This window comes from Tilletiopsis washingtonensis (genome assembly GCF_003144115.1).
Source record: "Tilletiopsis washingtonensis strain MCA 4186 unplaced genomic scaffold FA09scaffold_12, whole genome shotgun sequence".
Taxonomy (NCBI): Eukaryota; Fungi; Basidiomycota; class Exobasidiomycetes; order Entylomatales; genus Tilletiopsis; species Tilletiopsis washingtonensis.
The window spans coordinates 36,586-56,132 of record NW_020312009.1 but is presented as its reverse complement, the minus strand read 5'-3'; the positions used below and the strand labels follow the sequence as shown (position 1 = coordinate 56,132).

General features: G+C 68.5%; 7 protein-coding genes across 7 annotated transcripts; 3 read left to right on the top strand and 4 right to left on the bottom strand.

Annotated features, from left to right (window-relative positions):
* Nucleotides 1-321: 321 nt before the first annotated feature.
* FA09DRAFT_38049 (hypothetical protein) lies at nt 322-4,169 on the bottom strand (the record flags this gene model as incomplete). The annotated part of the gene is made up of 2 exons (XM_025745626.1): nt 322-1,288; nt 1,345-4,169. Coding segments are annotated over 2 exons (3,669 nt in total), but the record flags the coding sequence as incomplete, so codon positions are not given.
* Nucleotides 4,170-5,799: 1,630 nt separating this feature from the next.
* FA09DRAFT_339027 (FMN-dependent alpha-hydroxy acid dehydrogenase) lies at nt 5,800-7,461 on the top strand (the record flags this gene model as incomplete). The annotated part of the gene is made up of 8 exons (XM_025744169.1): nt 5,800-5,814; nt 5,870-6,062; nt 6,142-6,434; nt 6,496-6,669; nt 6,731-6,745; nt 6,802-6,904; nt 6,960-7,154; nt 7,208-7,461. 8 exons carry the CDS (start codon nt 5,800-5,802, stop codon nt 7,459-7,461), a joined length of 1,242 nt encoding a protein of 413 aa, XP_025597804.1.
* Nucleotides 7,462-7,654: 193 nt separating this feature from the next.
* FA09DRAFT_339026 (hypothetical protein) lies at nt 7,655-9,200 on the bottom strand (the record flags this gene model as incomplete). Its single annotated transcript, XM_025744168.1, has 4 exons — nt 7,655-7,665; nt 8,252-8,429; nt 8,653-8,781; nt 9,162-9,200. 4 exons carry the CDS (start codon nt 9,198-9,200, stop codon nt 7,655-7,657), a joined length of 357 nt encoding a protein of 118 aa, XP_025597803.1.
* A 498-nt stretch (nt 9,201-9,698) lies between these two features.
* FA09DRAFT_286466 (hypothetical protein) lies at nt 9,699-10,102 on the top strand (the record flags this gene model as incomplete). The annotated part of the gene is made up of 2 exons (XM_025739904.1): nt 9,699-9,741; nt 9,801-10,102. Coding segments are annotated over 2 exons (345 nt in total), but the record flags the coding sequence as incomplete, so codon positions are not given.
* Nucleotides 10,103-10,576: 474 nt separating this feature from the next.
* Nucleotides 10,577-11,437, bottom strand: FA09DRAFT_37956 (hypothetical protein). The gene has a single exon (XM_025745625.1). It carries the CDS (start codon nt 11,349-11,351, stop codon nt 10,884-10,886), a length of 468 nt encoding a protein of 155 aa, XP_025597801.1. The 5' UTR covers nt 11,352-11,437; the 3' UTR covers nt 10,577-10,883.
* A 310-nt stretch (nt 11,438-11,747) lies between these two features.
* Nucleotides 11,748-14,249, top strand: FA09DRAFT_360854 (hypothetical protein; the record flags this gene model as incomplete). Its single annotated transcript, XM_025745281.1, has 4 exons — nt 11,748-13,595; nt 13,650-13,755; nt 13,809-13,907; nt 13,960-14,249. The coding sequence occupies 4 exons, from the start codon at nt 11,748-11,750 to the stop codon at nt 14,247-14,249; spliced, it is 2,343 nt and encodes a 780-aa protein (XP_025597800.1).
* A 114-nt stretch (nt 14,250-14,363) lies between these two features.
* On the bottom strand, nt 14,364-18,845 carry FA09DRAFT_319117 (hypothetical protein; the record flags this gene model as incomplete). Its single annotated transcript, XM_025740925.1, has 10 exons — nt 14,364-14,485; nt 14,541-14,715; nt 14,771-15,940; nt 15,999-16,284; nt 16,337-17,155; nt 17,208-17,294; nt 17,351-17,553; nt 17,610-18,406; nt 18,459-18,666; nt 18,703-18,845. 10 exons carry the CDS (start codon nt 18,843-18,845, stop codon nt 14,468-14,470), a joined length of 3,906 nt encoding a protein of 1,301 aa, XP_025597799.1. The 3' UTR covers nt 14,364-14,467.
* Nucleotides 18,846-19,547: the final 702 nt, after the last annotated feature.

The window sequence follows — 19,547 nt, the reverse complement described above, 5'->3', positions numbered from 1 at the left end:
CGTATGTCCTTCGTCTTTTCGTCTTCTAGATGGAGTGCATGAGGCGGCCCGTCGAGGCGCCGACGACGACGGGCGTCGTGGGCCTCGCGAGAGAGAGTGCGTCGAGCCGTGCCGAGGGCGTGCCGCGTGGGGATCGCCGTGGATGGGGGCGATCAGGAACGAGATCAGGAACGGGAGTGGATGGAGGCCAGGGAGATGAGCGCGCGCTCGGAGGGCGCGCACGTGCGAACAGGAGTGATACAGCGGCCGCTCCGGCGGCTAAAAGGATCCATGGTCGGCTTGAGGGAGGTGAAGCGGCAGCCGAGCGCAGTAGAGGCGGCGCGGCGGTCTAGCAGGGAGGCGGCGGCGGCGATGACAGAGTCGAGAGAGAGAGGGAGGAACAAGTTAGGAGTCGTTAGAGGATCGTGTTTGCAGCGAAGAGAGACGGGCACAAGCAACGAGCCATCAGGCACTGCTGCGTGCGGCGGCGCGTGCGCCCGCGAGAAGCAGCTGCGCCACGTGTGCGGCCGAGGCAGACGCTCCGCCGGCGAGGCCGAGCTCGAGCTCCAGGAACTCCGCGCCTGGTGCTGCACTTGGCAGCTCGCGGGCTGGCTGCGAGGCGCTCGGCGAAGGCTGCGGGCGATGCTCGGACGTCGCGGCATCGAGGATGCTTCGTGCATCCTTTCCTTGCGCGCGCAGCGCATCGATGGTCGCTGACCGCGCTAGGCTGCGCTGAAGCTCGAGGGGCAGCTTTGGCGATGCGCTAGAGGTCGGAGTGCTTGCATGCTGAGCAGGCTGGCGTGCCTGCTCCTCCGTTGCACGCGCAGTCGGCATGTAGAGGGTGAGGCGCAACGCTGCAGGAGCTTGTTGTCCTGCATCGGGCGCCTCGGCGTCTGCCGCCGCCGGTGCACCTGGGCCCATCAGCATGAAGCCTTGCTCCACGTCGAGGCCATGGCGTCCGAGATGAGCGCCCAGGGCACCGAGACTCATGCCTCGGAAGTCGCCGATTGGCCCGCTGCCACGCGGCTTAGCTGCCATGTCGACCAGCGTCGCCTCGACGTCGCCCTCGGACTGGGCCGTGGACTTGGTGTGATGTAGGTCGAGCAGGTCGTCGATGTTCATCTCGTCCGCAGCGGCAGAAGAGTGCGAGGAGGCAGCGAGGATGTCGATCGCAGACGAGGCTGCGGGGCGTTCAGATGACTCCGACGCTTCTTCCTCATCGTCCTTGCTGCTGATGCTGCAGAGCAAGCCGTCGGGACTCGTCGTCTGCTGTGCGAACGGGGCCAGCACGGGACCCATGTTGAAGGCGCTACGGCAGATGTGTCAGGAGTCGTGTGCATTGCGCACTGCCGCGCTGCAACGCACCTGCTCTCGGGTGCTCGTTCGAGGCCACCCGAGCTCGCGCCCGCCGGCAGGCCGAGAAAGGCGAAGCCGAACAGCATGACCATCAGCGCCATGCCGCCGGCGCTGCGCTTCTGCAGGCCGCTCGCCGTGCGCTGCATCGCACCGCGGCCAGAGCTGCTGCGCTGCATCTTGGCGCTCGCCGCAGTCGCCTGCACAGCACTGCCGGCGCCCTCAGCAGGCAGCACCGCCGCGCCGCTGCCCTCTGCGCCTCCCTCCTGCTTCCCTTCCGGCTCGGGGCCAAGTGTCAGCGAGACGCCAGTCTCACTCGCCGACGCCCCTGATCGAAAAGGACGCTCGTCGTGGGGCGAGTGGGGCGGCGCGCTCTGCTGCGCAGCCTTGGCAGATGCATCGGACTTGTCGCGCGGCTGATGCTGTTGCGGCTCCTGCTGAGCGTCCTGGTTGACCGAGGTGCAGGCAGTGCTGGCGCTGCTGTTGCCGCTGCTGCTGCTCAGGCTGCTGTTGCGTCCGTGCGAGCTGTGCACGGCTCGGCTGCTGGCGACGCTGGCGAACGAGTCGTCAAAGTCCTCGTCGCGCTCGCGCTTGACCGTCTGTTTTGCCGGCGAGACCGTCGAGCGCTGAGTGCCGCCCGACGACGAGTTCTGCGCGATGGACTCCTCCGTAGGGGCAATCGAGGCGCCCTTGCCGGCGACGATCATCTCGAGGGCCTCGCGCACCTCGGGCGCCTCGTCCTGCAGCAGCTGCGGCAGAATTGTCTGGCCAAACATGTCCCAGCTCATGTCCGGGCCAGCGACGACTTCCCACATGCGCCACACGAGCCGGCAGATGGCGCGGCAGCGCGACTCGAGCTCCTCGAACTGCTCGCGCTTGCGCTGCCGCGACAGGAACGCCGCGGCGCGGTTCTTGACGAGCCGCGCCTCGCGCTTCGTGAGCCCCGACGTGTCGGGCGGCACGAAGAGCGAAGAGTGCTTGGCGGACGTGTCGATCACCGGGAACGGCTGGCCGTTCTCGGTGACGTGCGAGGCCGACGGCGGAGCGCGCTTGCCCGACTGCGACGCGGACGTGACAGACTCGACGTCGTCGCGGTCGCCGTTTGCCGCCTCGGACGCAGCATCACCGGCGTTACTTGCCGCAGCGCTGGCCTCGATGCTGACAATGCTGTCGCGCTTGGCGGGCGCCTCGTCGGCGGCCGCCTTTGCTGCAGCCGCTTCGGCGTTCTTCTCCGCCTTGGTCTTGCGCTTGCTCGCCTTGCGTGCGGCCTTCTTGGCGGGCGGTGCCGGAGCAGCAGCTGCGACGGCTGCAGCGAGTGCCTTGGCGGTGCTCTCCTCGTCGTGCACGGGCTGCTGCGGCGGCGGCGCGTCGGAGACCGTCAGGCGGCGGCGCTTCTCCGGCGGCGGCGGCGAGTGGCGCTCCGTGCTCGTGGGCGCCGTCGAGGAGCCGGGGCTGCTGCGGTCCTCGGTGAACGGCGACGGGCCCTCGTCGCCGCCGGCAAAGCTCGGGTGCGCGGCGCCAGGCACGGCGTGGCCCTGCGGCGGCCCGTGCGCGAATGCGGCGTAGTTGTGGTGCTGCTGGAACGGGCCGACCCCGTGCATGCCCATGGATGCATCGTGCTGGCTGAACGGCATGAAGGGCATGCCGTAGCCGTTGGGGTCGAGCATCTTGTTGGGCGAGGCGTACGGCGCACCAAAGGCGAGCTGCTCGTTCTCGGCGCCGGCGTGCACGGCCTCGGCACCGCGGCCTGCGGCGCGGTTGGCCGCAGCCGCCGAGAAGGCACTGGCGGCGCGGTGCTGCTCCGGCGTGGCGGCCGTGTTACTCACGTTCCACGCCAGCGGCGACGGCACATGCTCGTAGCTCGCGGCGTACACCTCCTGCACGGGCCCCGCGGGCTGGCGCGCGTGTGCGTCGGCGGCGCCCTCGCGTGACAGATGCGCGGGCGCGCCGGCGAAGGGCACGCTGCCGGGCAGTGCGGCGCCGTCGAAGAAGTCGAAGGAGAGGCTGTGCAGGCTGGCGGAGTGCGTCGTGGGCGTGCCGGCGGCGCTGGCGAAAGTGAACATGTCGCCGACCGATGGGCTCGAGGGCGCGTTCATCGGCGACGCCATGCCGTTGCCGTGGAAGGCCGGCGAGTGTGCGTCGCTGCCGGCGGTGAGGTGCGCCGGCAGCGCACTCATGCTCAGCGGCGTCGGACGGCGCCCATGCTGCGGCCGGCCGGCGGCCGTGCGCGAGAGCAGCTTGGGCGTGTCGCCGGCCGGCTGCGGCAGCGGGCTGTCGGGCGCGCCGGAGCCGTCGATGTCGATGAAGGCATCAAAGTCGGCGGCGGCATCGAGCGCCGTCGACATGCTGGGCGGCAAGGTAGACGTGTGCTGGGAGAGGTGTTGGAGCGATGCCGCAGGTGCGCGGATCGCAGGCAGGCAGCGGTGCTGGAGCGGGAGCTGCGACAGCGGCGCAGCGAGGGGGTGGTGATGAGGCGATGACGGGTGCGGACCGAGACGGAGAGAGCGCGAGCACGACGCAGACACCCGTGACCAGAGCAAGGAAGGCGAGACGGCGACGAGTGGAGGACGCCTTGGCGGGCAGAGAGCAGACGCAGCAGCGCCCGTCGACGAAGGCTGCCTGAGCCTCCCGGGAGCGTGAAGGATGAGGGCGAGGCGAGGAGATATGCGAGAGAGAGTGTGGGCGTGGCGCAGCAGTGCAGGGTGCTGAGGCAAGAGGAGCAGCTGCGAGTGCGGTGCAGCGTGAGGAGCGTTCTGGGTGACGCTGCTGCTGAGGCGTTGAGGGCGAGAGGGGCTGCAGCGCGGGAAGAGGCCGGGGCGCCGAGCTCGAGATTGCAGCACGCGGCGCAGAGAGCAGAGCAGGCGCCGGGCAGCAGAGCAGAGGGCACGGGCGGCGCGGCGGCGGCGGCGCGGCGTGCACGGGCGCCGCGCGAAGGAGCTCCGAGCGTGCGCCTCGTGCTCACACGCCGCGCCGGGCCGAGAGGGGGCAGGCGCCGCTGCGGTGCTGCGTGCTGCAGCGCGCCCGCGCCGAGCCCACCGCCGAGCTCGGCTCGCAGGCGGCAGAGCAGCATCGCAGCAGGCATCCGTTCTTCGCGCCGCTGCGGAGGCGGCAGCATGAGAGCAGCCGCTGCCGCCCAGCGCGCACCTCGCAGCACACCCGCGCCGCACCCGGTGGCCGCAGCACCACAGCGCAGCATCGCTCAGCTCGGCGCCGCGTCCCGGAGCGTGCACCGCACCGCACGCCTCGGCACAAGCATGGCGAGCGTGCGAATGCCGGCCGCACCGCACCGCAGGGAAGCCCGCTGCCGAGGCACCGCAACCGGCGTGGTGGAGCAGCGGCAGGTGGGTGAGACGGTGCGGGCGCTGCTCTCCCTCCAAGCCCGAGCAAGTCGCCTTCGCGAGAGGCGCCGTCTGTGCTCGCTCGCAGCCGAGGCGAGGCCAGTGCCCCTTCTGGCGTGGGCGTCGGGCGATGGGGCAGACGAGCACCCCGCCCCGCTGCGGCACTCAGCCTCGACTCAGGGGCAGGCCGGGCCCACGGGCGCACCGCCGCTGCTCCTGCTCCTCTCCTGGCGTGCGTCAGAGGCGCCACGCCGCGCACCGGGGTGCGCCTCCAGCTCCCACGCGAGGCGGGTGCGTTCGCTGCTTCTCCGCGGCCCGCTCCTCGCACCTCGTCAGCCGCAGCAAAGGCGCAGGATAAGCCGCCGCGCCGCTGGTGCGCTGCGCTGCTGGGCAGACTTCAGAGGCCGCCGCGGCGGTGACGACGATGCCGGCGCGGCGGGCGCGAGATGTGCCGCGCCGCCCCCTTTCTTCCTGTGATGCGCAGAGGAGACGGAGACCGCTCTGGCGCCGCGACGAGCGCTCCTCGGCTGCGGCTGCGGCTGCGCGGATGGGGAGGTCCGAGCGCCGCACGCTTGCGGCGCATGCAGAGCATGCAACTGCAGAGGCACATGCTCCCCGCAGCGCCTCACGTGCCTGCGGTACATGCAGGAGCGAGCCTACCGCTCGCCATGGCCTGCGCTGCGACACTACACGCACCGGACGGAGTATGAGGCAGAAGCGGACGTCTGCCTGCCCACTTGGAGGCCTGTCGAGGGCTCAGGCCGGCGGCTGCTCGGGCGGTGTCTCGCAGCGGAGGAGCGTGGGAGCGCGGCGCGGGCTGGTGAGCGGCGCCGCGTCTCGGCACGTGCTACGCTCTCAAGCCTCGGCCGCCTGGCAGACGGGCAGAGCATCTCGCATTCGGCTCGGCTCAGAGTTGCCATGAGAATCTGGAGGCAATCCCGACGCAGCGACGTCCCTTGGAGGCGGGGCAGAGGCGACGTCGAGGGGCACGGCCCGCCAGGCACAGGGCGTGGCTGGCGGGCGGCGATGATGCCCGATTCCCGGCGGTGCGGGGAACCGGCTGCCCGGCCCGACTTGCGCCCTGCCGCTCATCCTCAACCCCATCACCGCAAGCTGCGCCGCCGCAATCATGTCGGTGCCCAAGGTGAGGCTTGCCAGTCTCTCGCCACCGCACAGCAGCTGACTGCGCGCCACTGCAGTCGAGCTGGATGCGCGAGATCTACGTCAACGGCCTCGGCGGCACCACGCCGCTGGCCAGCACGACGTACGAGCTGCTACGTGCCAAGGCACAGGAGGTTCTCGAGCCCAAGGCGTACGCGTATGTCGCCGGCAGTGCCGGGTCGGAGGAGACGGAGGCGAGCAACCAGAGCGCCCTGCGCGACTGGCAGATCGGTGAGTGCCAAGGCCATGGCCGCAGTGACGGCTGGCGCCGCGATGCTCCGCCGATGTGCTCATCCACGCCCGGCGGCAGTGCCACGCATGCTCGCCGGCGTCGACCTGGCGCAGTTCGACTCGAGCGTGACGCTCTTCGGGCGGCGCTTCCCCACGCCGCTCGTCGTCTCGCCCATCGGCGTGCAGGCACAGCTGCACAAGGACTGCGACGTCGCCACGGCCTCGGCGGCGCGCGAGCTCGGCATTCCCTTTACGCTCTCCAGCGCCACGAGCACGCCGATGGAGCAGGTCATCACGGGCGCCGGATACGACGAGGAGGGCGACGAAGGGCAGGAGGCCTGGTTCCAGCTCTACTGGCCCAGCGACGACGATGTGAGCCGCGGCTCTGCTCGCCAGAAGAAGACTTGCACTCGACTGAACTGCGCCGCGCCAGATCACGCGCAGTCTGCTGGCACGCGCCAAGAAGGCCGGCTACAAGGTGCTCGTCGTGACGCTCGACACCTGGTCGCTCGGCTGGCGCCCGCGCGACCTCGACGCCGCGTACAACCCCTTCCTGCACGGCGAGGGCGTAGCCAACTGCTTCAGCGACCCCGTGTTCGTCGAGAAGGTGGGTCCTCGTGGGAACGCCTTGGTCGAAGCGAGCTGACTCCGTGCATCGCTGTGTGCAGTACTGCGAGGGCAAGGTGAGCAGCGATCAGCAGCACGATCGGGGCATGACGCTGACGCATGCTTGCCTCAGTCGCCGCTGCGGAAAGATGCATCCGCCGACGACACTCAGGCTGCCTCGATCGCAGCCATCGGCCTGCTCACGCCTGGCATCTCTCGCGCCTGGGCCGATCTCGGTGAGCTTCATGGCGCTCCGCTCTCATGCGCCGCGACGCTGACCATCCGTCTCAGCGCTGCTGCGCGAGCTGTGGGGCGATGCACCCATCATCCTCAAGGGCATCCAGGCGCTGAGCGACGCCCAGCGCGCCGTCGAGGCCGGCATGGATGGCATCTGGGTGTCCAACCACGGCGCGCGGCAGGTTGGCGGCGCCTGTGGCGCTCTGCAGGCCCTGCGGCCCATTGCGCAGTACGCTCGCTCGCAAGGCAGTGCGTTGGCTTGTGAGCGGTGCAATGGCCTCGCTGACGCCATGCTCGCGCAGAGACGGTCATTTTCGACAGCGGCGTGCGCACGGGCGCCGACGTGATCAAGGCGCTGGCGCTCGGCGCCCACGCCGTCGGCGTCGGCCGGCCATACGCCTGGGGCCTCGCCGTCGGCGGCGAAGAGGGCGTGGCCGAGGTGCTCAAGGGCCTGCTCGCCGACTTTGAGCTCACCGCCGGCCTGTCGGGCCACCGCAGCCTCGCCGACATTGGCGCACACTCGCTCATCCGCCGGGGCGAGGAGGCGAGACTGTAGATCACATGCCATTCATCGTGCCTTCCACTCCTGAGCCCAGTGCCGCGAAGGCATGTGCGGCAGCCCTCTGCGGCGTGCCTGCAGGTAGACTACTCATGAGAGAGCGGGCCTGCGTGCTCTGCGCAGAGGAGCTGCCGAGGCCACCTCGTTCCCATGAGGGAGACTCGGTGCCGTGTCGTTCTCCCGTCGTAGTTTATGGCCTGGCTGTGGATGGTGCAGCGACAGATCAAGATAATCGACGGTTGGGTGTGGAGGGAAGGGAGAGAGAGAAGACGGAGCGAGGAGGCAGGAGATCACTCGAGAGATCAGACAGTGTGCTTAGCTTGGCTTCATGTGCGAGCGCAAAAAGTGGTACAAGGAACGGACGCCAGCGCGAACGTCCGTCCTGGGATGAGTGTGGGGGAGAGGAGAGTGCGAGGGGAAGAGGGGAAGGCGACAGGTCGAGAGCGGCCGATCGCTGGACCGACTCGTCTCGAATTCTGCACCTGGCAGTCTGCGGCGACGCGCGTCATGCGCACCGGCTACCGCGGCGTGGGCGCGGCAGGCGGCGGCACATTTTGGGGTGATGTGCGTTACGGACCTCCTGGTTCCCGGCAGGAGGACGCAGGCAAAGAGGGAAGTGGATGACGTGAGGAGCGTCTGGTGACGCCCACGGAGAGTGAACGAGGCTGCGGAGCAAGGGATCGGAGACGCGGGCGGAGACGAGACATGCAATGCCCGCACTTAGACTGCAAGAGGGAGAGCCACATCAGCCACCGCCCATCGGCCGGGGCCCGGCACTGCCACTCACTCGTGCTGGGGTAGAGCATGACGCGCACGCTGGCGCCGAAGGCCTTCGGCGGGATGTTGTGGCGGAACTTGGAGCGCACAACGCCCGAGTTGCCGTGCGGGCGCGTGACGCGGCCCCAGATGACGCGGACCTTGGAGCCGCGGACCTCCTTCTGTGCGCGGTACACGAAGGCGATGCGCTGTGAGACAACTGTCAGCTCCTGCTGTGGCGAGCCTGTCCTCCGCCCAAGCGTGTGCTGTGCTCCACCAGCACGGACGACAGCCGTCACGCAGACACCATCGTCGGCGGCCTCGCACCTCAGTCATATCTGCCTCTCAGCGCTCAACGCTACCGCTTTGCGCCCGACCCCGCCTCGCTCGTCCTGCCCTGCTTGCCATGTCTCGCGTCTCCACCGCACTCACCTTGCCGAGGTAGAACTGCGCCTCCTTCTGGTCCGTCACGCCCTCCAGCTTCACGAGCGTGGTGTGCGGCGTGGAGACCGACTTTCCGCGCTTGTGGCCCATGATGCGCCCCTTGGTGTACAGCCGGACCTGAGGAAGGGATACGGCGTCAGTCATGCTGTACGCTGTACCAGATGAAGTGATTCCGCGCCTCTCGCCCGAGCGGCCCTCCATGTGTGGCGCTCTCGCATTGCTGGAGCAGGCCGAGCACTGCAGGGCCCGCAACAGCAATGCAGTGGCCCTGCCGCGAACGCTGCTGCACCCTCGGCACTGCCCAGTGTATTAGGCGCCGTCGCGAGCAGCGAGGGTGACGCAGCAGCAAGACTGCGGCGAGGCAGTATCGCCTGCTGCGACGGCTCCGGGCGCATGTGCCTGCTCCGACAGCCGTTCTGCTCGCTAACGCCTCGCTGTGCCGCCTCATGCCAGCGTGGCGGCGGAGCCGCAGCGGCACGTCCGTCTCTCCCATCTACGGCGCTGATCGAGGCATCGCGGCGGCCGATGCGCACCATTGTGAAGTGTCTTGAGGCGGGTGAGGTGGTGGTGGGTGGTGGTGGCAGAGGCAGCAGCGGGCAGCGGCGGCGCTGGCGGGCTGCGGCCGTCGTGCTGCCCGCTGCCGCCGCCGCCTTGCGTGTGCGACTCTCGCTGCGGCACTTCTGCGTCTGCGCGCGTCGACAGTCGCTGCACCTCGACGCATGCTGCACGTGACGCGGGCCGCGTCTCAGCGTCGGGCCTCGCGGCCGAACAGCGCCGGACTCAACTGTTCCCACGCTGCCCGTAATTTTTGGGCGGGAGGGGCTTGCAGATGCAGCTGCACCCGCCTCGACCTTGCGGGGCCAGGCAGGCGACCTCCCGACTTCGTCCATCGCCCTCACCTGTCCTCGGCGGCTGCTCCACACGCTGCGCCTCACACCTGCTCGCCGCCACGCAGACCCAGCTGCGCACCTGCTCGCCGCCTGCGCACGCCGCGTCCCCTCGCCGCGCCCCTCGCCCGCCCGTCCGCCGTCGCCATGGGCCGCATCCGCCACAAGCGCACGCACCACGCCCGCCGAGGTGCGTCTGCTGCCCGACCTGGCACCTCGCCTTCGACGCACTGACCCTTCGCCCACCAGACGTCTCGCGCGGCGCCCGCACGCGCGCCCGCCACCTCGATGCGGACCAGGTGCACGCCAACCTGAGCAACCCGGCCAAGTCGGACGCGCTGCTGGCGCCCGCTGCGCTCGACATTGATGCGCCGGGTCTCGGTCTCTTCTATTGCATCCCCTGCGACCGGCACTTCCCTTCCGAGAAGGACCGCGCCACGCACCAGGCGAGCAAGCTGCACAAGCGTGCCGCCAAGCGCGCCCTCGAGGAGCCGCACACCGTCGAGGCCGCCGAGCGCGCCGCCGGCGTCGGCGTTGACAACCGCCAGCGCGGCCCCGGCGCGGCCAAGAAGATGGAGGTGGAGCAGGAGACGCCGCTGCAGCCCGAGCCAGAAGCGGCGAGCGTCTAGCGGCCTCGGGAGTTCGACAGCAGCGCCGCCGCTGGTGCTGCCAGCAATGTCTCTCCTCGCGCCTTGGCAGCTCTCGGCTAGCATGCATCACTGCGCCGAGTCTCTGCGCCGTCGCCGCCTCGATCATCAGTCCTCTTTCTGCCTCGCCCCATCGCACCATTTCGGGTACCTCGTCTGCGGCGCACGCACTCTCCGTCGCCGCGTGCCAATTTTTGGCATGCATCGTCGAGCTGCAGTTGCCACGCGCACTGCGGCTTCCGTCCTCAGCAGCCTCGCTGTCCAACACGCTCCTTTCACTCATCGACCGCTCTCACGTTCCCCGGGCTCATCGCGCACGTCATTCTCTCTGTACCATAATGCAAGAAGGGGTCAAATCTCGTCTTATGCGTGAGGGCTGGACCCTGGCGGGATCACGAGGCCGGCAGTCTTGTGTGGGATGCCTGAGGGAAAGGGCCGAGGTATGTATGCTCTCAACAGACATCTGCGTGGTGGGCTGGCGCACATCTGTGCGCTGCCGGCGCTCTGATCGCGGCGCCGGGATGAGTATGCCGCAAGCGCAGCGGGCACCGCGTCGGACGCCCTAGAGGCGTTCCGTAAGTCTAGCTGCTCAGGGTGCAGAGATGGAGCTGCAGCCGAGAGGCCTATGCGTGGCGCTTCACAGGGGCGCGGACGTGCGGACGCACATCGCTGAGATCCATGTTCGTCACCCCGCTGCGATGCGCGCTCGACATGGCATGGGCGGCGACAACGCAGTCGCGCAGGGGGGGGACGCGGGACGCATGAGAGCCGGCTGCCGTACGGCTGCTTGCATTGCGCTTGGATCTGCCGTACGATCTCTCGGCAATGCGTTCGCGGCATAGCAGTGCGGGAGCGGAGAGCGCGCGGGCTTGGATGGGCGTGCGAAAGGACGACGGGCGCGCGCGAGAGGCCCAAGCGCGCGCCCGCATGGCACGCACGGGCGTCGCGATGCCCTTCCTCTGTCCTGCGCGGTGTGGAACAGAGTGCGACAGCGACGGGCGCATGTCACGATGCCGAATCGAGACATGCTCCACTGCGCCCGTGCCGCTCGGCGAGCATGCTCAACAGCGCTTGCTGCCGCTCGAGCCTCCGTGTCTCCGCAATTCTCGTCGCACCCGAGCGGGGCAGTATGAGCGCGATTGGACCGGAGCATATCGCCCTGCTGCCAGCCTACATCTGCGTCTCGTCTCTATCGCTGCTGTGCCAGACCATCGAGCACACATCGACAGCGGGCTGCGGAAGCGTTGCGTATAAGAGCTGCTCGGCGAGGGTCCTGCACGAGGATGCCCCTGAAACAAGGCCCGGCCGTCGGCGCACTCATCTCATCTTCCTTCTACTGCTCGCACCGCCTCGCGCGCCCGCAGATCTCACGCTTCGGCGCTGCACGCAGCTCTCAGGGCCCGCCAGACGTCACCGAGACGCCGGCCCGCTCGCGCCGCCGTGGTCCCAGCGCACGCGCGCCCATCCTGCGACGTCATTTGCGACGACGCTCGGACCCTCGCCGGCCCCTGTCACCGCTCGCAGCCTACTCGGCCGTGCCCTGCACCCCATGACGGCCTTGCGCTTCAGTCGCTCGTCGCCATCGCTGCTCCTCCGGGCCTCGCCTCCCTCTCCGCGACCACCGCTGCCTTCACGCGACTCTGACGACTCGGGCGTAGCCTTCAACGACGACGCTTCCGTCTGTCTCGAGCGGAAGCCCTCATCCTTCTTCGAACGCACGCTCAAGCGCTCCTTCAGCAAGTCAAGCAAGATGCAGACGTTCGCCACGAAGCTCAAGAGCGGCCTAGCGTACCACCACCCGCGCTCGCCCAGCAAGCGACCCTCCGACGACCGCCTGTCGGCCGATCCCACGCAGCGCGCCGACTCGACCTCGAACCTGAGCGAGACGAGTGTCTCGAGCAACACCTCGCGCGATGCTCTGTCCTCCTTCATGCGCAGACGTCCCAACGACCGTCGTCCAGCCACGCGCGAGGGCATTGTGCCGGCACCGAGCAGCTCGGTGTCCAGTCCAGGCGTGTCGCACATCGAGCAGACGCGCTCGCGTCCGCAGCGCAGCCACACGCTCACGGGTACCAGCTCGCCCGTCGCCCCGCCGGCGGCGCAGCTTGCACCAGAGATCGAGCTACCCAAGAGTCGCACGAGCACCAGCTGGCAGGCGAGCTCGCCCGAGCCCGTCTCCGGCTTGCCGGCCGCGTACTGGCCTGCCAGTCCGGACTCGTTCGCGTCGTCTGACGGCGCCGAGCCAGTGCTCGAGTACGCCACGTCGTACATGATGAGCGAGTACGACTACAACGATGCACCTGATGCTCGGCCTGCAACGCTCTATCGCGCTGAGGAGCGCCGCCTCGGCGAGGCGTTTGGCTCTGCCATCACCCGCCGCGTCGGCCCCGCCGTCGAGAGCTGGCGCGACGGCACATTTGGCGAGGTGCCGCCGGGCCTGCTGGACGAGCCCGGTATGTCGTACTACGGCTCGGGCTGTCTTATACTCGACGCCATCGCCATGGACCAAGACGACGAAGACGCGACGCTCGTCGACTCGCTCGAGTGGGACCGCGAGACGCGCGCCAAGCAGATGCGCAATGCCGAGCACTTCCCAGTTGTGGGAGGTCTTGCGCCTCCGCCGTGGCAGCGCAAGCGAGCCATCAGGCCGTCTACGAAGCTCGACTCGAAGGACTCGGCGCTAACGGCCCGCACGGGTGCGCTGCTTCACGCTTCTCCACCGGTGGCGCTTGCGAAGCTGTCGCCACCGGAAGACGAGAAGCCAAGCCCGGTGCCCGAGAAGAGCGACAGCGCTGCAGCAACGTCGCCGATGGCACCTTCGCCGCTGGCGCTACCGCCGTCGCTTGCCAGCGAGCCAGAGAGCATCAGCACAAGTCAGGAGACAGCGATGCCGAGTCCGCCGACGCAAGCTATGCAGCCGATGGCACTCTCGCTGCCCTCGTGGCCGCAGAACGTCAAGGACCATCTGACGAGCAGCTCGACGGGTGAAAGCCTGATGGAGCGCATCAGCAAGCTGCGCAGCGAGCGGCAGGAAGAGCGTCGGCGTCTCGAGCGTGGCCGACGGTCCATCGAGACTCGCAGCCCCACGGAATCGCTCAGTCGCACGTCGACACCTGCTACGCCCTCCGGCGCCACACGTGCCGCCTCGCCGGAAGACCGCAAGGCAACGGCCGAGGCCACGGCGCAGGACCTCGTCGAGCGTCTGCACCGCGTCAACGATACCATTCGCGCGGCCTGCTCGGCGATGGCCGAGATTGCGCTGATGCGCAAGCACCCCGACGGCACGCCGCCGTATCTTGAGCAGGCCCGCTCAGCACGTCTGCCGGTTCACCTCGAGCGCTCGGCTGTTCTACGCGCCGTCAAGGCCGAGGAGCGCCTGCGCGAGCTGCCGCTGGATGTGAGTCTGCCTTGGTGTCGGTGCCGGCACGCTGTCTGACCTCATCTTCACCAGCCACTGCTCGCGCATCTGGTCGTCACCTTCTTCAGCGAAGAGCTGTGCCTCCGAAGCAAGCGCGACTCGGGCAACATGTCTGCCCACGCACGCGCGCAGAAACTTGGTGAGTGCTGTCGACACGACGCTACGAAGCCGATCCCTGACCGCTTCCACCAGGCGCTCTCATCTCGACGCTGCAGCTGCAGCTCACCAAGCTTTTCTTCTGGGCTGGTCTGACGATGCGGGCATCGGACGGCAGCACCTTCGTCGCGAAAGGTGAGCTGGTCCGGCTCTCGCACAACGACCCTCGCTGACCCTCAGCTACCAGGCTATGGACGCCTCCGAGCAGCTGCCGACGACCTCACGTCGCTCGTCGATGCAGCCCGCTCCAGCGGCCTCGAGGTACGCACTTGGTCGCGTGACGAGCACGGCGTGCCCTCGACTCGCCCACCGGCGCCCTACGAAGCCCGCCTGTACCTCGGTCTCGGCCTCGTCAACTCGCCCAAGGCGCAGCTGGGCCCCGGCACCGCTCGCACGCTCGTCGAGTGCGAAGTCGTGGACATCAGCCGTCTGGCTGCCGAGAGGCAGTCGCACGACAAGGCCAAAAAGACGAAGTGACCTGCCTGACCGCCCGCGTCCAAACGCGCGCCATCTCTCACGCCCCCCGTTCCCGTTGCAGCAGCTGGGCTCTGCTCCCGTACCTTGTCTCTGCTTGTTCTGTCCGGATTCGAGAGCGCATCGAATGTATGTCTGGAATATTAGCGAAATGTGCGTGCAGGTGACAAGTGAGTGATCGGAGTGCAGCAACGCTTGTGCAGCGTCGCGCGTGAGGGTGGTCAGAGAGCCGAGGTCATCTGCGCAGGCGAGTCAGCAAGGCGGCAGATGCGCTGCAGCATGGGTGGAACTCACGGTCAGCTGCTTGGCGTGGACACCGAGCATTGGCGGGCCGTCGGCGAAGAGGCTCTCGAGCTGCTGAATGTAGCGCAGCGCGCTGACGTGGTCGAGCGAAGTGCCAGGCTCCGGCGCCGGCAGTGCAGTGAGCACGACGGAGGTCGAAGGGGACGAGTTGATGCGGATGAGCTCGCTGCAGGGCAGCAGCTGTCAGCGGATGTGGGTCTGGATACGAAACCGCGGCTCACTTCAAAATGAGGTACTGCGCCTTGTTCGGCAGCGAGTTGAACGAGACGAGAGGTGCATCAGAGGCCGGACGAGCGGCCTTGAGCATGCGCTTGGCCGAGCGGCGCCGCTGCAGCCGCGGAGGGCGTGCCAGCAGCTCCTCGGAGAGTGAACGTCCGTGTCGCGATGCGGACGGCTGTGCGTCGCTGCTGGCCCCCTCGTCCTCCGAGTCGCTCACGATGCTGCTGGCCGCACTGCTAGCGCCGTCTTCGCTGCGCTGGCTGGCGAGCAGCGACGCCTGGGCACGCATGCGAGCCGAGGCGCGCAGAGTGCCGTCGTTGTCCGTCTCGGCGTTCGGCTCCTCCTCTGCGATGGTGGAGCGCTGCGTCTGGGTGCCTGCGCCCGATGGGAACGCGACGCCGGAGGCGCTGCTGGTTCCCGGCCCTTTGGGGCTCATGAATGCGCTTGCGCGCGGCGTTGCGCTGAGCGAGCCGTAGGTGTCGTCCACGCTCGACTGGCGGGAACCAAGCAACGGACGCTTGCTCGGTTCGTCAGGCAGGCCGGCGCCGGCAGAGTAGCGACGCGCCGGTCTGCGCGAGCGTCCGCTGGCACCGCGCCCGCTGCTCGGCGACGATGAGAACGTCTGCGTGCGACGCAGAGCCGCGCCGGGCGACGTGCCGCCGATCCAGTCGTCGTCCTCGAAGCCCAGCCGGGCAAGCTCGTCGCTGAGGCCCGAGCTGTCGCTGTCGCTCGAGCTGTAGTCGGACTCTTCCGCCTCGCTATCGATGCCCTCGCGGCGCAGCTTTGCGCGCGGATGAGCAAGACCAATGCGCATGTTGCGCTTGAAGAACGCCAGATGCTCAGCCGGCAGGCTGACGCCCAGCATCTTCTGCTCGCGCTTGCTTTGCTTGCGCGCGCCTTCTGCTGCGCTCTTAGGTGTGCCGGGCACAGCTTGCGCCGAGGGCTGCGACTGACGCTTCGCCGCCGCCTTGGCGCGCCGCTCGTCCTCGCGCCGGAGCTGCTTCAGGGCTTCCCACCAGGGGTCGCCGCCGAGGGCCATCTCGACGGTCGGCGAGGTGGCGCCCTTGCCCCAGACGATGGACTGGTAGCTGGTCACCGCGCCGGACGCAAGATGGAAGACGCGAAGCGTAGCCGGCACGCGGAGATTGTCGAGCAGCGAGCGCACACGGTTGCTGGAAGTAGGGCCTAGCGTCAGCAGGGCGTCGCAGCGACGTCACACGCTCGGCTCACCGCTCATCTTCGACATCACTCTCGAGCTCGACAAACACCGACACACGCAGCTTGTGCGCCTTCCACGTGCCCGTCATGCTCAGAATCGTGCCGAGCTGCAGGACCATCGTGTATGTGTCCCACGCGTGGCTTGGATCCTGGTCCGGGCTCTGAATCTGGATGGGCCAGAGGTCGATGTAGCGCTCGCTCTTATCGCTGCTGGCCGGCGGCGCGAGGAGGCTGAGCGACTCGAAGCCGTATGCGATGGCTAAGGCCTTGTTGAGCGCGAGCGTGTCTTCCATGATGCCTGGAGCTGGTGTGAGCGAAGGACACAGGCGCTGCGCCTCTTGAGCACTCACCGACGTAGGTCGTCGCAAGGATAGGTGTCTCGCGGCGCGCCGAGTCAGTCGGCAGCGTCCGCACATCGACGACTCGGTGTGCCGCGGCGCCGCGCCGATCATCGCCCTTGACGGTGATATCGCTGCCGTCGCTGCGATGGCTGGGCGTCTCGGAAATCTTGCGAGCGCGCGCGGCCATCGTGGTGTGGCGCATCTCTGCCGGGAAGCCCATCACGACAACGTTGGGACGCATGCCGCCGAGACCACACGAGAGGATGAGGTTGCGTGCCCCCTCGCGCTCGTCGCGCGCGATGATGACGTCGACAAACGACTTGATGCCGGAGATGTCGACGAGCTTAAGCCACGCAATCTGCTGCTTGCGCAGCTCGCCGAGGCACTCGGAGAACTCGCCCTTGAGCACGTGGCCGAGCACGTACAGCGCGCCCTTCTTGAGGGAGTTGCAGAAGATGATGAGGTTCCAGTCGGTGCGCGCATTGTTGACCAGCAGCAGGATCTGCGGGCGCCAGTACTTGACGTGGCCCTTGCGCTCGTCGAGGCGCAACAGGTACTTGCGCACGATGTGGTAGTTGAGGTTGCGCGTCACGTCGCCCCACGGCTTCGGCGGGCAGAAGACGTGGATGGCCGTGAAGAGAAAGATGGCAAAGACGATACATGCGCTTGCTGCGAGAGGGTCCGTGAAGAACATGGCGCCAAACGAGGCAATCGTGCCGCCGCCGGCCGTCCAGATGTTCCAGTAGCGGAACGACGGGCGGAACGAGGGAGCGCCGCCGGCCTTGAGAGCCAGCGTGGCGAAGCTCAGCGTGCCGAAGGTGAGCAGCGCTGTGAAGGTGAACGTGAGCAAGAGCTGCGCCATGCAGCAGAATGCACGCACAGGTCATCGTCACGAGCTGGGCGATCGTGTTTACCGAATCGACGAAGAGCACGGCCTGGCAGAGCAGGTATGTGGCCACCACGGCGTCTGCGCAGCGACAGAGTCAGCGCGTCGTCCCTCGTCAGATCTGCTTCGCCACTCACACGTCGGCGTGTCGCTGTGCTCCGTGCCCTGCGCGAAGAAGTCCAGCGCCGGCAGGAGGTTGTCGCGTGCAATAGCTTGCAGCACCTTGCCACACGCCATCACACCCATGAGCGCCGAGAAGGCCGTCGACGCCAGCGCGCCGAACGTGATGATCTGCGGGCTTGCCGCCACGTCCGAGACGATGCCCACGTCGAGGTAGAAGCTGCAGCGACCGTCAGCGGCGCGAACGACACAGCAGCACGCACACGCAAGACTCACGACTCGCGCTGGATCGTGCCGGCGAAGACGACGAAGCAGAGCACGTAGACGACGAAGGTGAACACCAGCGACCAGTTTGTGCCCTTGGGAATGCTCTTGCTCGGTTTGCGCAGGTCGCCGCTCATGCTGGCGCCTGCGAGGATGCCCGTCACGGCCGGAAACAGGACGCCAAACACCGTCTGCCAGGACTCTTTGCTGCCGCCCGTGCTGCTGCCGGCGGCGCCGCTAGTGAAGTGCGGCATCAGGTTGTCGCGCAGCGTACTGAGGGCCCAGCCCGTGTAGTACGCGCCGCGCTCCTCGTCGATGAAGGGCTTGACGATAATGCTCGAGACTGGGATGCTCACGATCGATACCGCCAGCACGACGGCGAGGACGAGCGTGGCGCGCGCGAAGAGTGCAGAGCCCGTCAGGCACACAAGCGTGCTCACCACGAGCACCAGGCTGCCGTAGCCGAAGTTCCACCACGGGCCCTCGGGCAGGAAGCCAGAGGCGCCGCGCGAATCGCCGAACGCATCGGTGAGCGACTCGACGAAGCCGAGCACGTTCATGGCGGCGTTGAGTGCCTGGCCGAGGAAGAAGACGAGGCCGATCGAGCCGCCGAACTCGGGCCCGAGGGAGCGCGAGATGAGGTAGTAGGCGCCGCCGCCACGCACCTGCCCGTTGGTGCTGATCGCCGAGACGGACATGGCGGTGAGTGCGTCGACGCCATATGAGAGCAGCAGGAGCAGGAGGGCGCCGAGCAGTCCCGCCTGGCCCAGAATGAAGCCAAAGCGGAGGAACAGAATGATGCCCAGGATCTGCAGAGCACAAGTCAGCGCCAGTAGCACGCCGAGGATCGAGCTGACTCACATTCAGGCTGACGGGCATGAAGACGCCGTCCCACGTGCCCAGCTTGCGTGGTGCCTCGGCACCTCCGACCATGCCCGAGCTGCGCGGGTGATGGTGGTGATGGTGGTGGTGGTGGTGCGCCTGCGGAGCCGGCTGGCCGTCCGCGCCGCTGCCCAGCAGCTGCCGCCCGAGCGCATCGAAGTCGGTCTGCCGCCCGTCATCTCCGTGCCTAGACGAGGCCCGCTCCCTGGACGAGTCCTCCGACTCCTCGCCCGGCCCGCGATTCTTGTCTGAGAAGGACACGCCCTTGACCGCCGAGCTGATGCGATGGCGCAGACGCGTCCGCCGACCGCCGCCTCCCGAGCTGCCGCCGTCCTCTTCGCTCGAGGCATGCGCGCTGCCCGACATGTCGGCAGACGGCGGGTCTGGGTCAGACAGCTTGCGGTCGCGGCCGTTGCGCGAGCGGCGCTTGTCGCTCGACTCGGCACCCGAGACGGAGCGCGAGGACGTCGCCGAGCTGCTCGATGCGCGTGTGCTGAGCGGCGGCGGCTGCAGCAAGGCCGAGCTGCCCGAGGCTGAGCCGTACTCCTTGACGGGGCTCGGGCTGTTCTTGCGCATGTACTGCGACGAGCGGCGGCTGCCTGCGCCGTCGGCAGACGAGGCGCGCGTGGGCGTGGAGGGCGCGCTGAGGTCGGGCCGCCGGCGCGCTGCCAGGGCGGCGCTCATGCCCGCCTCACCGGCGCTCTGCGGCGAGCGCTCCGCCTGGCTGCCGCGCGAGGCCGAGCCGGCGTGCGAGATGAAGGCCGACGACGTGGGTGTCTGGCTGGCGCCGTCCGAGTCGGCGCTGCTCGGGCTGCGCGTGCCGTGCGGGTCGTGCGAGGCGGGCGACAGGGCGCCGTCGCGCGAGCCCGACTCGCCGGCGTGGTCGTCATCGTCGTCGCCGTCGTTGTGCGCGCCGCGCTGGAGTAGCTGGTGGTTCAGCGACTCAAAGTCGGCGCCCTTGTGCGAGACGAAGTGCGACATGCCGGCGCGCTCGGCGGGCCGACGCGGGCTGGCGACTGGCAGAGGCGGGACGAGATGAGAGGAGCGCAGCGACGCGGTGGGTAAGAG

What these genes read in the sequence shown, in the direction of transcription:
- FA09DRAFT_37956 (XM_025745625.1), bottom strand. Translation starts at nt 11,351, where the DNA reads ATGCTCCGGTCCAATCGCGCTCATACTGCCCCGCTCGGGTGCGACGAG.